An 18,333-nucleotide genomic window follows, 5' to 3' on the forward strand; every position below is an offset into this window, starting at 1 on the left:
GAGGGCATCATACTAGCTTAGGGAAAACACCACACAGCATGCACGGTCCACACAATTCTGTCTGCTTCCTTCTCCCCATCATGCAAATAACCATAACCAGCCTCTATATATGTAAGCTTGGGTTAACACAGTGCTTTTTAAGCACTATAAGGGACCAGCATTTTCCCCTGGATCAGTACCATATTAATGCCTATTGGCCACAATTTTTTCTTTCTTTCCTGGAAGCCCTCTGGCGACAAGTAAGCAATGGCTTGGGGACCATCAGTGGTTCATAGACCACAACTTTGAGATGCACTGGTTGAAACTCCTCCATGGTACGGTTTCTGAGTAGTGCCTTTCCCTAGTTTAATTATAGTTCCACTTACTCTTTTTAAGCCCATTCCATTTCAAAAGGCTTAAAGGGTTTAAAAAATCTAGAACCAGTTCATAATGCAACCCATGAGTGACCCTTCATGCATCCAGAAGCTTCTGAAAAATGTTTAGCACCTGAAACAGGTGCATATGGAATCCCTCTGCTAAGTGCATTGCTACCCATTCACTCACCCACTCTGCAGAGGAAACTTGCCTCTCCTGAATGAAGAAAACAGGTCCTTCAGTGTGCAGCAGCACTGCCCTGGCACTGAACAAGATAGAAAGAGGTCTTCTGTGTATATATGTAGCACATGGGTGGGCAACCACATAGGGACAATTGTTAATCTCTAATACATGCGCGCGCGCACACACATTCACAAGCCTAATAATAATAATAATAATAATAATAATAATAATAATAATAATAATAATATCCCACCTCTCTACAAAATGCAATCCCTACCAAAACACACCAAGATGCTTTATTTTCCCTCTGTTTCTCCTTCAGAATCATTACTGGAACTGACATCATGGTCACTTCCTGTTGCCATTTTGAAAGACAAAAGGAGGGAAAACACAATATCTCAGAGGGCATGGATGTCTGGGACGGGTTTGAGATCGGGAAGAATTGTGCTGGTTTGCATACATAGAGGACTTTGAAGTGCAAATTTCACCAAAACATTGTGACTTTTAAAAAAAACTGACAGCATTCAGGGGGCTTTCAGGGACTTATGAGAGGCTTCAGCAGCCACAGAATTCACATTCAAGGGCCACATGTGGCCTATAGGCAGCATTTCCCCCACCTCATTGTAGCAGCTGTTTTGGACTTAGCTGGTTTAGGAACATAGAGCGTCATTCACAGGCTATCATACAAACCAGATCTGGGTTGCTTCACTGCATGTCCTTCACATCATATCTTTAACCTGAAGGGTAGCTAAGATGAGCATTTGTAGTCAGCTGGTCTGATAAAACTGCTTTGTTGGCTAATTGGTATTGGATCTGAAAAGCCAATACACTCTGTATTTCTGCTGTGACCTACCAGATCTTGCCAGCCTTTACCACTTAACTTTGGGATTGGCCTGATCTGTTCTTAATTTGCCAAATTTTGTTCAAGTTCTATGATGTCTTGTCAGATTTCTGTCAGCTCTACCTTCAACCACTCTGGCTTCACCTCCAAGGCACTTCAAGTGTGGAATCAAAAGCTGGCAACTCAAGGCAGAATGAAAGTGACAAGAGAGGGTCTAACAGTGGTGTAGGGAGACAAGTGTTGGAAAAGAAGTACTGTCATGTCTTTGTATCAGAATATTTCCAGGTGTGAGCATGACCTGTTCGAGAAACCTGTTGCTTCCTTTAAAGAATTGTTGTTAGCAAAACAAAAACTTGGTTTCAATTTTCATTACTTTGAGCTTCCTGGAGAATGTAAAGAGATGCCATCCACACTTACTCCAGTGCAGGAGTGGGCAATGGTGGTGGCTCCTAACTGATCTCTTGATCCTTGGGACGAAACCAACGGAGGAAAGTCTAACAAGTGCATCGTTTTGCAGTAAATTAGATCAGATTTCCGCATCTCCGCACTCGGTCTGTGAGCTTGACAGTTCAGTGAAATGTTCCCTTGTAAGGTTCGCCCTCTTAGGAAAAGGGGCAATAATTCATCATTAGGATTTCAGAGTCCAGGTGCAGATGAAAACTGATGGAGCCTCCAGCGAGGCAGGGAAAGTGCGCAGAAGAGGAAAATTTTATCTGAAGCCCTAATTCCCTGGTTACGGCAGAGAATAATTAAGATAATATTGCTCCTAGAGTCCTTTAATGATTAAAAATCACATATGTAGAATCCATAAATGGGAAAGCAACAAATTGGGAAAGGTATAGTATTGGGAGAGGCATATTTTTTTCGTTTTTTTTTTCTCTTCTTCCTTCCTTTTTTTCTTTCTTTAGAAAAATGCACATTACACAGGAAAGGTACACCGATGGCAGAGCGCAAGCGGTCGAGGAAGCCACAGGAGACCAGCCCCGTTCCAAGGACTTTGTTTAGATGCAACAAATCATTTGTCTGTTATTAACCTAGAGCTTGTAATTATGCAGATTGCCATAGATTTTCCTGGGCCTGGAAGTGAGATTGAGGGTTGTTCACACTATAGCAGGCAGCTCGGGGCTGGCCATGCATTACTGAACTTGCCACATTTATCATGTTGACTGATGGCAGGAGAAGCAGGTCTCGGGTCCCAGTGGTTAATGTAGTGGGTAATTAACTGTCATTTGCCTAGTAATAGGCTGATGATCAATGGTTTGTGTGGAAACAAATTCTAATCAGGTAGCTGATAAATGCTCAGGGAAAGAAAGCAATTGAAATTGGGGACGGTGGAAGAGAAGAACTAGGCCTAGAATTTCAACATGGCATTGTGGAGTTATATTAATAAATAATATCCGTGGTAGTAATAAGAAATAGTAGTAGTATGGGAAAGTATGTTATCCACATAAACAAACAGCTGTATACAGAATAAACACTAGGTAATCCTACATTCTGTTATCTGGGTAGGGATGGATCATAACTGCAAAAATTCCATGCATAGCCTTAACATAGTCCTATGCCGTTTATGGCTTAAAAGTGTTTGAACAGATTGTCTGACTGTTTATGGGAATTACTACAATACTAGGTGAAGCAAGGTAGTTCCCTTATTCATCTAAATGTATTATAACTTTCCCTATCTGGATAGGTAAAGGAGAGCTTCTGTTTCACTGACTAGGTAGTTGAGTCCCATAACTTCCCTTCTTACTGCACATACACATAGAAATTGCTCTCAGGGGCCATGCTCACTAGTGGATTCTGAAAGTAATGTTGAAAAATAGAACTTCCAAACTCTGCTTTATGGAACTACTACTTTGAAAACCAGTCTGTTTCTGAGCACTAGCTGCCAGGATACACTCATATAGCAAGACCAATGCCTTCCTCTCTGGCTTCTGAGCCTTCCCAAGCCATGTGTTCTAGAAAGAGAACACTAACCTTGGCACTTACAGGTCCCTCTCAGCTTTAATAGCTTGATGGTATCTTAAAATACTCAGAAGAGGCTCTGCTCTGTGTACTCTCATTAGAAGAAGTTCAGTATGTGATCACAAGAAAGTCTTCTATCTTGTTTGCCCCCTAACTTGGAATGCCTCCTTCATAGAAGTACGATGTTACAGTATGAGTCTCCCTTATCCAAAATACTTGGGACAAGAAGTGCTTGGGATTTCAGATTTTTGGAATATTTGTGGATACATAATGAGATATCTTAGCGATGGGACTGAAGTCTAAATATTAAATTCACTTATGCTTCATATACACCTTACACACATATTCTGAAAGTCTTTTTATACACATTTTAAATAATTTTTTGCATGAAACAAACTTTGTGTACACTGAACTTTGGAAAGAAAAGGAATCACTATCCTAGCGACCCACATGAACAATTTTGGATTTTGGCGTGTATGATCTTTTTGATGCCTGGTTAAAAGTTAAGTTTTTTGCCTAGGCATTTTAAAGTTGATAATATTGTTTAAGCCACTTTGCTGGTTTCAATGTGCCTCTCAATGGTTTTCTGAAAATTTCTTTATTGCTTTATGCAGTGGCAAGATATAGCTGGTATCAAACACACCAGTTTCTTTACACATGTGAATGTGATATACAATTTATTTTGGGGGGGGGGGGGCTCTAAGTAACAGACAATATTCTTTATGCTTCCATAAACATAGTGCCATAGTTGTAACCATTCCAGATGCTATTGCCTGTTCTTGAGTGGTACATAACCATTTGTACCATTCTTCAAGGTACTATTTGATTCACTAGAATTGTAGAAACAGCCATTACAAATTTCCCATTGCACAATGGGTCAATAAGCAAGCACACTGCCAAATACAGAGTTCGTTGCACAATATCAATATTCAGCACAAAGGTGGTATAGCACAACTGCATAACTATATGAGTGTACACAAGCTTGATGAAGGAACTTGTCCAGTATTTCTTCATGCTTTCTTACATCAGTTTTTTTTGTCATGCCATTCCAGAGAAGAGGTATTGGAACAATATAATGGTACTCTAAAAGCTATCTATAAAGACTGATTTCCTGCATGAACTGGACAGCCATTGTGAGTTCTTCCAACTCTCTGATTTCCAACTGTATAACACTGACATGCACACAACCATTTAGTCCAGTGGTTCCCAAACTTTGGCCTTCAAGGTGTTTTGGACTTCAACTCCCAGAATCCCAGACCACTGGCCAAGATGGCTGAGGCTTATGGGAGATGAAATCCAAAACACCTGGAGGACCAGAGTTTGGGAATCACTGATCTAGTCCATAGTGTTCCCTTTCTCACACTGAAAAGTGTTAAGACTTATGGCAGCTTGAGTTGGCACCTTCCAACTGCCATCAGTCCCATTCTACATGCATTCCAAAATATCACTATTGAGTGTATTTTATTATGTTAAAAACTTAATAAAAAAGTATATGGAAAAAAATCTGGAAGGTTTCAAGGTTGAGGGAAGCAGCTTTAATGGGATTCCCCACTGAGAGTGTGTCTCAGTCCTTTTCAGCCTTTCAAAGACTAGTTTCTAACATTTTCAATGCAGAAAACAGCAATTTCTGCACAGGAATTAATATTTATACATTGAAATATTATTTCCAATGCAGCAAATAATGTTTTCTATGCAAATCAGCCATGCAAGCATTCTACGCAGAATAAATCCCCAATCACAGCTTTTTTTCTGCAGAGAAATTAATAGTTCAGTATTGAAATATTACGTTCCACACAGAAAATGCTGTTTCCTTTTCAGAAAATCCTGTTTTCTGTGCAACACAAACATGTGTGAATTTTGCACAGAGTAAGTCCAGAGTTACGAATAGCCTTCAAAAACTATGTGGTTTTTAAAGACTTTCTTACAGCGGGAAGAAAATTGTTGAAATTACTCATTACTACCTTCAAAAGGAAACTTAGTAAAGAATTACACCCCTATATGTAATGCTGGGACAATGTAGCATCTCAGCCCAAGAGTGTTTTACATAATATAAACTGGTGTAGGAGGTGGGGTACATATTCTGACCATAATCTATTTCTTCCCCTCCTAAGGAGTTTGGTTCTTTGAAGTTCAGTTATTTACTTAATTAATTATTTATTGTAGTTTACTTCTCTGAGGAGCCTTTCCTGAACCTTTTACAATATTATGTTGCATCCTCACACCCCAATCAAATTGACTTGGGTCATCTGCTTTTAGGGATGTAAAGAATATTCTTTAGTATTCATTTCTGCACAGAAAGACACATCGTTTTTCTGTTTTAAAAAGTTTGTGTTTTCTGGAACATTTTGGGGCAATCAAGTAAGGAAACAAAAATGCACAGAAGTTTTGCTTTCTTGTGCAGAAAACTACAGTAATTATTCATTCTTACACATAAGGATCAAACAGTCAAGGATTTGCATCTCTACCTCCTTTTGCCTGAATTCTGCAAGCTTCATTCCATTTTTGTCCCACAATTGCTCAATCTTTTGGATCAGCTTTACCTACTGTGGTGGTAAATCTCAAGGAATAGCTATAGTTTGATTGAAGAACATTCCTATTCTTAGCACACACACCCTGCTGTCTTTCCTTACACATAACTTGCCGCAGCGTATAGAAATCTGAGTGGTGCACATCTAGTCACCATTACTCCCATCTTGTATACATCTTATTTAAAAGAATTCTGTTAAAAATTGGGAGTCTTTTAATAATGAAATCCAAGGCAACATGTAAGATTTAATTAAAAGACATAGAAAACCTGTGCCACTGTCTAACTTCCCCAGAGGATTTTAACTTACTTAGAACAAGGAATTTGTTCCTCATATTGTTAACAGTACTTGTTGAGCAAATAGTGACATATCATGAACATGTTACCTTCATTGTTATTTTGAAAATGTTTTTAATCATAAAAAGTCCCCCAAATTTACACAAATTATCTCCACCACCATCACCCAAAATTGTTTAAAAGTAATTGTTTCACTAAAATAATAACATCACGAGGTGTTTTGTTTGTGTGTTTATTTTGGTATTTTAAGTAACACAATTAAGAATCAACTGTAGATGTAATGCAGCATGACACATGCTAAGTGCTGTTGCTCCATCCTATGGTATCCTGGGATTTGTATCTTCTCGCCAAAGAGTGCTGGTACCTCACAAAACCACAAGTCCCAGGATTCTATAGGATGGAGCCATGGCAGTTGATGTGGTGTTAAATTATACTATTTCTACAGTGTAGATTCACTCTTTGTTACCCTAAAAGCAGTGGCTGAGATCCTGCATCAGACATTCAGTCACAATGTTGTAGCTATGCTTTTACTCTCCCATCTATCCCCTGAAACCCACTTTAAAAGCCAGTCATCCAGAGTGAAATAGGCCTGTGCTGCTGCCAAGCAGGGTACAGCAAGAATCATAGAATCAAGAGATGTGACCAGCTCTCCCCTGCCATCAAACAACTTTGCAGTGAATAATTACAATAGATCTCTGCAGGGGTCCCTATTTCTGGTCTCCACAGTGTCACTCACTGGCAGGCTGGGGCTGGTCATGTCATCTGCAGTGCCCCACTTGGTAGCAGTAGATTTCCATTGCTCCAAATGGCTGACTGGCTTTTAAGGTGGGCTTCAGGGTTCTTTTGTGGTCTTGGCAATACAGTAGTGTCACAATTGTAAATGAGAATGTGAAGCAGTTACAATGTCCCAAGTCTAACTCACAACATTGTAACACACTGACAGAAAGGCAGCCATTGTGTTACAGGTAATATTATTGCTTGTCACATATTCATTCTGAAATGGGAATTGTCTGGCTTTGATAGCTTGCAAGCCTTAAAAACCTTTCCTAATATAGCCAATGATGAGGATTGCTGGGAGCTGCAATTCACCAGTGCAGAATTGTATAGAAGGCCACAGAGTCTCCATCCCTGTGTTCATTCCAACCTCTGAACTTTTCTGGGTAGCTATTTCAAGAATACCCACAGGCTTTCTTTCTTCTTTTTTTGGATGGTCTTTGCCTACTCCATTTTTATCAGTCAATTAGACTTGCAACCTTTAAAGAGCTTGCAAATTATTAAATAAAGTATCACATTTCCTTGTTGGGTTCCCCCTGCCCCTTCTGCACAGGGAACCCTCATTTCACTCCTCCCAACTGGCTTGGGCAGCAGAAGAAAGAAGAGGAGATGCAGACGAGTTACAGGTCTGAAAGTTCAGACTTCTTTTAATTGTATGATTGCTGCATACCTCTTAGAGAACCCAGCATAGCAAGGAAACACCAATTCAGCTTACCAACCATCAAATACATCACTGTGACAGCTTCTCAACTTTACAGCAGGATCTTAAGAATATAACTGTGCAAATATACTTGAGGTAAAGGGCCAGAACAGATGAGCAGGAAAAAGCACCTCAATCATCCTTTTCCCCCAAAGTGGGTCAAAACTCCACTGCCCACACTACCTACACCCAAGGTCAGCCAAATGCATACAGTCCTGGCACATGTCATGGCATTAAGACACACTGCTGGGTGTTGTTGTTGTTGTTGTTGTTGCCTCTCCACTATACATGTACACACTGCCGGTACCTCCAGGTACCTCCCATGTTCACCCAGAGACCATCCCATTGGATGGCTACACCTTTGATTGGCCCCACAGTCACATGTGTGATGTTCCAACTGTACTGTACATTGGTGTGCAAATGATACATAGGCAAAGCATAAACATGGAGGCCCCCCTACATGTCCACTTTACCCCATGCCTCCCTCTTGGACTATCCAGTTTGTGTATGTTGTAATTAAATCTATGGAGTTGTTGCAATTTCATTTCTTTGCTTTGCCACAGCCCCGCACTCACATAGAACATTTATATAAAGGTGTGAAGATGCACATCTTCTGCCTTGAGTCAGACTATCTCAGGTTCTGTTAGCTCCAGTTTTCAGCCCCAGAGTGCAGCTTTGGTTTCCACCCGCTGTGGAGGCATGCCTTCAAAGAAGTTAGAAATCACTTAATTTTGCCTATCTGTTCCATGCCAAAGCTTCATGTAAAGGAATAGGACTTGCTTCGTGGATCAGGCTACATCAACTGGCCAAGGACAGCCCAGAGTATCCTGGCCCCAGAGCTGCCCTGGCTGTCCCCTATTTTAAAGGTCTGCCATGCCAATGTGGGGTGGCTGGTCACATATGTGGCTCACTGAGCCACCCCATGCATAGAATCATAGAATCATAGAATCATAGAGTTGGAAGAGACCGCATGGGCCATCCAGTCCAACCCCCTGCCATGCAGGAAATCCAAATCAAAGCATCCCCAACAGATGGCCATCTAGCCTCTGCTTAAAGACCTCCAAGGAGGGAGATTCCACTACACTTCGAGGGAGTGTGTTCCACTGTCGAACAGCCCTTACTGTCAGGAAGTTCTTCCTAATGTTGAGGTGGAATCTCTTTTCCTGTAGCTTGCATCCATTGTTCCGGGTCCTGTTCTCTGGAGCAGCAGAACAAGCTTGCTCCCTCCTCAATATGACATCCTTTCAAATATTTAAACAGGGCTATCATATCACCTCTTAACCTTCTCTTCTCCAGGCTAAACATCCCCAGCTCCCTGAGTCGTTCCTCATAGGGCATTGTTTCCAGACCTTTCACCATTTTAGTCGCCCTCCTCTGGACACGCTCCAGTTTCTCAATGTCCTTTTTGAATTGTGGTGCCCAGAACTGGACACAATATTCCAGGTGGGGCCTGACCAGAGCAGAATACAATGGAACAATTATTTCTCTTGATCTAGACACTATACTTTTATTGATGCAGCCTAAAATTGCATTGGCCTTTTTAGCTGCCGCATCGCATTGTTGACTCATGTTCAACTTATCATCTACTTGGACTCCTAGATCCCTTTCACATGTACTTTCCTTCAGCCATGTGTCTCCCATCCTATATCTGTGCATTTCATTTCTCTGCCCTAAGTGCAGTACCTTACATTTCTCTGTGTTGAATTTCATTTTGTTAGCTTTGGCCCAGCTTTCTAGTCTATTCAGATCATTTTGAATGTTGATCCTGTCCTCTGGAGTATTAGCTATTCCTCCTAATTTGGTGTCATCTGCAAATTTGATAAGTATGCTCCCAATTCTGTCATCCAGATCATTGATAAAGATGTTGAATAACACTGGGCCCAGGACAGAGCCCTGTGGGACCCCACTGGTCACTTCCCTCCAGGAGGAAAAAGAGCCATTGTTGAGCACCCTTTGGTTTCGACCAGTCAACCAATTACAGATCCATTTAACAGTTCCTTTGTCTAGCCCACATTTTACAAGCTTGTTTGCAAGAATATCATGGGAAACCTTGTCAAAGGCCTTAGTGAAATCAAGATATACTATATCCACAGCATTCCCTTCATCTACCAAGCTGGTAATTTTATCAAAGAAAGAGATCAGATTTGTCTAGCATGACTTGTTTCTCTGAAACCCATATTGACTTTTTGTGATTATGGCATTGCCTTCTAGATTTTCACAGATTCTTTGTTTAATGATCTGTTCCAGAATCTTTCCTGGTATTGATGTCAGACTGACTGGACGATAATTGTTGGGATCCTCTTTTTTCCCCTTTTTAAAGATGGGGACAACGTTTGCCCTCCTCCAGTCTGCTGGGACTTCTCCTGTTTTCCAGGAGTTTTCAAATATGATTGCCAATGGCTTCGATATTACATTTGCCAGTTCTTTTAGTACCCTTGGATGTGGTTCATCTGGTCCTGGAAACTTAAATTCATTTAGATTAACAAGGTATTCTTCTACTATCTCTTTACTTATTCTGTGCTGAAATTCCCCTGTTCTGTCCTCTGCTCCATTATCTTCAGGTTGAGCACCCTTTGCCTTTTCTGAGAAGACTGAGGCAAAGAAGGTGTTGAGTAATTCTGCCTTTTCTCTGTCTTCTGTTAGCATTTTGCCATCTTCTCCACACAGTGGCCCTATCGTTTCCTTCTTCTTCCTTTTGCTGCGGACATATCCAAAAAAGCCCTTTTTGTTGTTCTTAACCTCTCTAGCAAGCCTGAGCTCATTCTGCGCTTTAGCTTTTCTGACTTTACCCCTACACATGCCTGCTATTTCTTTGAATTCCTTTTTTGTGATTTCCCCCTTTTTCCATTTCTTATACATGTTCCGTTTCAAACTCAGTTCAGTTGAAAGTTCCTTAGTCATCCGTCCTGGTTACTTGAGACACCTCCCATTTTTCTTTCTCACTGGAACTGTTTGAAATTGTGCCTTCAGTATCTGTCTTTTGTCTTTCATCCACCACCAACATTACGGATTGCTTTGCTCTGAGGTCAGAATGAGACAACCACCCTCAATCATATGACTGGGTGTCTCTTTCTGATCTCAGAGTTAGTGACTAGTGGCTCAGTGGAAGGAATGCATTTTAGACAGCTGCCTGGTGATCCAGAGCAAGTAGCAACTTTTGTAAATGTATGTTCTGGTGTTAAATGCGCTGAACATTGTCCAGCCTTGTTGCACCAGAACCAGGGTTTGGGCTGTGCATCACTTGGCCCATACAGATCTAAAAGTTCTTCTAATGGTGTCCATCCATAATCTAGACTGGGAACCGGTGGCAGTGGCAGTTTTGGCTCCACTGTCAATAACTGTCCTGTATGATAGATATTGCTTGAGGCAGAGGAAGTAAACTTAAAGTATCATGCTATCATTATTTTCTAAGAGGTATAATGATATATGAGTAGGGCAGTCATTCACACATCAAACAAGTAGAAATGCATTATCAAAAAGCAGCAAGGGGTGACAAATAGGATACTATGATCCATTCATTTTGCCTGTGCTAGCTGAAATCTATAGATGAAGGCCAAGAGCCTGCACGACAGACATAGATATGATCACTCTCCCAGTCTGATCCCCTGAAGACCCACCTTAAAAGCCAGAAAGCCACCACAACTGCTTGTCTCACTATAGCTCACTGGCAGGAGGGAGCTAGACATGCCATCCTTCAGCATCTTGCTTTTCAGTGCTGCAGAACTTTTTGGGGTGGGTTTGGCTTTTAAGGTGGGTCCTGCACAGCATTTGCAACTACGGCAATCATAAACACAAATGGCAAAATTCAAGTGGTCATAAGTCTAGCTAGCAACATCATAAATGCTGAGCAGGATGCCAGCCAGAATTTTATAAAACAGTAATTTAAAAAAAAAAAAAATATCAAGGCACTACTATCCCTCCATATATTTTTTAAAAGATTGTGACGGGACAGCCTTTCAAACTGAGGATAATCCTCCATGGAGTAAGACAACTGGCCACCTAGACAAGGACATACAAACAAAGCTAACAAGTTTCATTTATATACCACTTCATACCGCCTAAGCAGTGTCTAAGCGGTTTACAATGGTAAGCTAATTTGTCCCCAACAATCTGGGTACTCATTTTAGCGACCTCAGAAGGATGCAAGCCTGAGTCAAGCTTGAGCCCTTTTGCTGTTCTTGAACTCGCAACCTTATGGTTTTGAGTGAATGGCTGCAGTACAGTATTTAACCACTGCGCCACCAAAGATGATTGCAAGGATGAATTGAAAGCTCCAGTGCCAAGTGCAAATCATACCTTTTCTAGGATTATTTTTAATTTCTTTATGAGCTATTTCTGTGGTTTCACCTTGTCTTTAATAGGATTGGGTCACGAAGCGGTCTGTTTCAGCCCTTTTCCACTTAACGTTGCAAGAAACCACGTCTGTGAACTGATGGGACAGAGTCTTTAGGGACAAAAAGTGTTTGTATGTATGTATATGTGTGTGTGTGCATGTGTGTGTGTGTGCATAATGTTAATCATCAGTCTTCACAACTAGGAAAATGAAGTTGACACGAGCTTGAATAATAAATCTGTTGAACATAGAAATGCTGATGATTAAGACTTGGGATTTTTGTTGTTTTTTGGTTTGTCTCTGAACTTTAAAAAAAAATCAGCCCATCAGACAATGAGCAAAAAATGGTTCAGAACTTTAAAAATAAACATGCCACATGTATTATGCAAAATGTGCATATTGAGCTGGTATCAGAGCTCAGTGGGCTTACCGGCATAGCTGGTTCAGGTCTACCAAATGGGAAGGTTTGCATTCATTTGTGTGTGTTGCCAAACCAAGTTTTCTACTGTAGTACCTTTGAATTCATTAGCTTAGAACTGCTTTTAATTTAGTGTTTCCCTTGAGAGCCATTATATTTTTCTGCTGTCAGCCTGATGTTGAAGAGCAAAAAGGAAAGCGGCAGATGTGGCATTTTCATCTATTTTCTATCATACTTGAAAATGGCATTAACTGCTATACAGAGAAGAGAGAATTGCTTTTTTTAAAAAAAAAATCATGCACATGTATTAAGAAGCTTTACATTAAAGTTGGTTTCAAAGATTGGTGGTTTGTGCCGTTAAAAAAACCCAACAAAACCCCAAAGTTTATAATCTTCCCGTATTATAATTATATCTCCCAATGTATGTAGGATTATTTTATTATTTGTAACATACCAGTTTAGAAAAGGGAGAAAATGCTTTGACCAACCATGTGGCTGGTGTGGGATATGTGTGTGTGTATGTGTATATGTGTCAGGGGTAATACACACCTGTTCTGCAAAGAGAAAAATGTTAACACCAAAATTAAAACATTTTAGAAAAGATCTGAAATTGTTCCTACAATATAATGTAGCTGCACGCCTAATGTGGCTATATATAGTTGACTGCCTCATTTACTTTAATAGGCTACTTGAATAACATAATCATAGCTATAAGCATGGTGTAGGGTTGTAAGGTGCATGAACCACTAATGCTTTCTGACGCTTTAAATGACTTCTTCATAAAATGTTCTTTAATAATGGTAAAGCTTTTAGCACTAGGTGTCAGAAATGACTAGAATAGTAGCTTCTCCCCACTGGTACCGAAGTATTATTTCCTCTCATGCTAAAGCATGTGTGTTATAAATAAATAGCACTGAGGCCAAGGTTTTACAGCAGATTCCCATATTTACAGTGAAATCTGAGGAGCCATTTCTATCATCTACTAGCAGACAGAGCCACCCTTGAATCCATGCCATTGTTGAATGATCTCTCTCTCTCTCTCTCTCTCTCTCTCCCCTCCCTCCCTCTCCCTCTCCCTCTCCCTCTCCCTCTCCCTCTTTCTCCTTCCTACCTTTCCTTCTATGGCAGGGGCTACTTGTGAGACAATTATCTAATCCCTTTCTCTATTTCCTTAGCCTTTGCTGCACTCTGCTGTGGCTTTTTTCTGCTCCCACTGCTGCTGTTGCTGGAGAGGGTGGTTGAGAGTGAATCAAAGCATGTGCCATGTGGGGGGTGGGAAGGAGGATGCAGTGAAACATCTCATTTGCTGTCCCCACAACAAGCAGTTTGGCAAATCCAACCAATTTTGGGTGAACCGGCTGAATGACAACACTGTTTCTACCTGCACTAACAAGTCTGGTCTAGAAAACTATGTACTGAAGACTTGTTATATATATATTTGAAACTTAGGGAGAAAAGGCACACTTCAAAGTATTGTTCATAGTCCCATATCCTTCTGATAACTTGTGCAAAGGTTATGACTCTAAAGCCAATATGAATGGGAAGAGGTTTTACTTCTACGCTGATATAGAAATGCAGTTGTACCTCATTATGTCCAGGGGAAACATAATCTCATCATGAAATCATATGTTGGGCACCCTCTTAGTTATATGTATGTCCATTAAGTGTAGCTAATTCTTACTTTTGTCCTTCTAGATGGGTTCCAGAGAGCTATTCCTTTGCCTTTTGCCAAAATAGTTGTCCAAAATATGTGCCCTCCACAATTGGTTAGCCTGGCAAGGGTCCACAGCTCTATGTACAAAATATGTGCTCTCACACACAACTGGTTAGCCCGGGTAGGGTCCAGAGCTGTTTTTCCAAAATATGTGCCCTCACAAACAATTGGTTATCCCAGGGAGGGTCCACAGCTCTTTATTCAAAATATGTGTCTCCCTCGCAACGGGTGAGCCTGGGGAGAGTCCACAGCCCTTTGGTTTACCAGTGGGGTAGGGAAGAAAGCAGAAGGACAGGGACACAGTTGAGATGATAGAGATGCAACTGCTCTGGTCTCCTGGGGAAATCTATGTATACATCCTTGTTTTTCCCCTCTCCAAGCAGAGATCAATTTCTTTATTGCCTTTATTTCTTCCTCCCCCCAGCCCACCAGGCTAGCAAACAACAGCAACAGAGGGGCCTGCCAGGGTTTGCAAGTGCAGGGGGATAGGGGAAACAGAACTGAACAGGCAGTATGTTACACTCTGGCTTCTTGAATTAAAATCTCAGCCAGTGTTTTATCCCTCTTGAAAAGGTACAATACAGATGTGACTGTTGGGTACTCTGTATATATATATATTAAAAAATAACCTATATTTTAAAATAATCTATTTATATATTAATTCCAACCAAACTTGTGTCCCGTCTTTTTTCTGTGTGTATGTCTTCCCCCCCCCTTTAGGTTATTTGGTGTTACAGGAAACTGTGCAGCCTGCAGCAAACTCATCCCTGCTTTTGAAATGGTGATGAGAGCCAAGGACAATGTTTACCACCTGGACTGCTTTGCATGTCAACTTTGTAATCAGAGGTAAGAGAGTTTCTTGGACCCCTTCCATGTGTTAAAACCAACTTGGCACTGACCTAGAATATATGGCAATGGGTACAGTTTCTTGCTCTCATCCTCCGGGTACAACCAGCTTGGACTGGCTTGGGCCATTTAGGGATGTTATCACATGTGCCATTGTGATCATCACACTGATCATGTTCAGAATAATGCTAAGCTGTATGATTTAACATAATAAGTGTGAACCATGGAGTTGCTTGCTCTCTTCTTCTCTTCTCATATGATGACTGAATAATTTTGCTTTTGGTTTAAGGAGCAAATTCAGTAAACTTCGGTTAGCAGCAGCCTCAGTAAACTCTGATTGTGGCCCATGCAAGCATATAGACCCAAAAGTCCTATGTATGATTATTTACTCATGAGTTGCAGCTTGTTTTCTAGACAAAAGTGTTCTTTCAAGGAAATAAATGGCAGCATCTGTAGAGGAGTTTGTATTCTGCAGGCATATTTGCAAAGTATACAAAATGCCCGAAAATGGAAGAAAGTTTAAGCATTAGCCATGTCGATTTTTATATCCTATCAAAAATGTTGGCACAACTTATAGCTCTATCAAAATCATGCAAGGCTGTTCCTTTGGACATTTGACTTGAGAAGTATGAAATATCTTGCCAGATGTTGCCTATGACTGTAGGATCAACTGTGCACAAGTATTCTTCTCCCACTCCCCTCTTGGTCTTATCCCCAGAGCTTGAAAAGGTTACTTTTTGGACCAGAATTCTGCAGCTAACATGGTGAAGGTTGTACAAACAATAATTTTTCCATGCTCTGCTCTTTGTATATATCCAGCACACCTAGAACCAAGTTGTCTCCTTGGTACAGGGGGAGAGCCAAAACTAGAATGCCATTTTCCTTAGCAAATAGTGTCAACCCAAGATGTTTTGCTACCAAAAACAAAATTCAAATTGTGCTTTCCTTGTCCATCCATGTTGTTGTTATATGCTGTCAAGTCAGCTTCACTATATGACAACCCTATGAATAAGAGACCACCATGAGCCCCAGTCATCAGTAGCCCTGTTCAGGTCTTTCAATTTCAGAATCATGGCTTCCTTGACTGAGTCATGTAACATGGCCTTCCTTTCCTCCCTTTTGCCTTCTACTTTATTGAGCATTGTCATCTTTTCCAGTGAGTCATGTCATCTTCTGATATGCTCAATGCATTAATTTTGGCTTTTAGTGAAAGTGTGGTCTTTTGTTGATCTCAGACCCATTTGCTCTTGGATCTCCTCTTCCAGCACCATCAGTTCCTACCTTGCTTTGTTGCATGTCAGGACTGGCTGGTCTTGCGTACCAACTTGATACAGAGTGAGGTGCCATTTTCTCTACAAAACACGTAGCTCTAGCCTTTAGAAGGCTTGTGAATTGATCCCATAATATCATCAATGTGTGCGAACAGGAATGTTTGAAGAACACCATCATTATAATTGCAAAATCAATGAATCTGCAGTACGTACTTTGACTGCCTTACAGATTGCAACATAACTGCCCCCAGATTTTACAGTTCTCCAGATTGAACATTTAAGTGTTATTTTAAGGGGGGAAATGAACATTTAAAAATACATAAATTTTGAGAATTTTTTAAAATCAATTAAACCTTGAAAACAGAACTAACCTATGGGTGTAAACTTGCCGAACTAACACAGACTAGAAGCAGGCATATTTGTCCACCCCCAGATGGGGTTAATCAAACCCTGCTGTTCTACTTTGTTCGGTTACAACATAGTAACTTTTTTTATTACATAGTCAAGTGTCCCTCATGCAATGTGAATTCTGCAGCTGCCATAATTATAGCTTTCTACAATTACAGTCTAAAACAAAGCCAAATTGACCTTTTTTTCATCACGTTGTGCAGAAAATTAAAATATCAGACAAGTAATAACCACTGTTTAAACTATGTAATAACGGTAAGCAATTAGAAGTTACAGGGCCATTTACAGTTGTTATACATCAGCCTTGTTTTGGTGCAGAACTAAAGAGCCCGCATTCAAAATAAGGTCATTCTTACTCTACCAGTAGAATCCATTCAAGTAAGAAATAATTTAACACTCTTTTGAATTGAAGCTCAAAAGCTTTTCCTATCCTCGTTGTGCTAAACCACTGTTCTAGTGTCATTATTAAAAGTGCCTAATATGTTCTTGTTGTTCGCTCCATTTATTGCATGCAGTAATGGGGCTGCATATCTTTAGTGTTGGTTATGCACAATTAGCACTTAGTTATTGTCTTGTCACTTCATCCCATACAAGACAAACTTCTTTAATGGAAGAAGTCAGCTAATCTTTATCAGTCAAGCAAGGCAGGTAATTTTTGTTACCAACAGCACATAAAAAGGTGATGGGAAAGGAATTTAGTTAAAGACTGGTGTTTGTGTATATCTTAATTTCCTTCAAAAAATAACCCCTCTTTACAAAGCAGAAGTTAAGAGGCTATCATTTCTGTGACCAAGGTAGGGATTTTATGTACAGTAACAGAAATATTGGAAAGTACCAGAGTGAATGATGTAGTAGAGTGAAGTAGAGAGGATTTCAAGGGGCAAAATTGCTTGTTCCACTATGTAGGATGTTAACAAAATTTCTGAAGAATTTCAGGCCTGAACCCAGAGGTGGCATGTGTATGCAATCTCCTGTCTTACCAAGACAAGAAGCCAGGAGTATGATGAAGACCAAGATGCACGCAGGAAGGACAGTAAGCCAGACAGGGAAGGGGAAAGAATGGAGGTGGCACAGAGGAAGGAGTAGCCAATGATAGTGGAAATGAAAGTGCCAGATGAAGTAAGAGAGAAAAGACAATGAAGGAGAGAAATGGGGAAAACACAACATGGAAGGAGTCATCATGAAATGACAGGTGAAGGGAGGGAAGCAAGAACTTGGTGAGCAAGTGGACTGGAATTTACTATTGCAGTTATAGATGTGTAACCATAGAATCATAGAGTTGGAAGATGCCACAAGAGCCATCCACTCCAACCCCCTGACATGCAGGAATACACAATCAAAGCACCCTCAACAGTTGGCCATCCAGCCTCTGTTTAAAGACCTCCAAAGAAGGAGACTCCATCACACTCATAGGTAGCATATTCCACTGTCAAACAGCTCTTGCTGTCAGGAACGACTTCCTAATGTTTAAGTGAAGTCTCTTTTCTTGTACAGTCAGCCCTCCTTATACACGGATCTATTATACACGGATTCAAGCATACACGGTTTGAAAATGTTCCAAAAAAGTATAAATTTCAAATATCAAACCTTGATTTTCCACTTTTTATAAGGGACACCATTTTGCTATGTCATTATGTTTAATGGGACTTGAGCATACACGGATTTTGTTATACACGGTGGATCTTGGAACCAAACCCCAGCGTATAAC

General features: G+C 40.5%; 1 protein-coding gene across 4 annotated transcripts in view; it reads left to right on the forward strand.

Moving 5' to 3' along the window:
* LMO3 (LIM domain only 3) overlaps nt 1-18,333 on the forward strand; it is a 94,339-nt gene that overhangs the window by 69,922 nt on the left and 6,084 nt on the right. For all 4 annotated transcript variants that reach the window (XM_042470398.1, XM_042470396.1, XM_042470397.1 and 1 more), the window contains exon 3: nt 14,821-14,946. In XM_042470398.1, the coding sequence (XP_042326332.1) occupies nt 14,821-14,946 (126 nt within the window). The remainder of the gene's footprint in view (nt 1-14,820; nt 14,947-18,333) is intronic.

The sequence above is a fragment of the Sceloporus undulatus genome, chromosome 5 (assembly GCF_019175285.1).
Source record: "Sceloporus undulatus isolate JIND9_A2432 ecotype Alabama chromosome 5, SceUnd_v1.1, whole genome shotgun sequence".
Classification (NCBI taxonomy): domain Eukaryota; kingdom Metazoa; phylum Chordata; class Lepidosauria; order Squamata; family Phrynosomatidae; genus Sceloporus; species Sceloporus undulatus.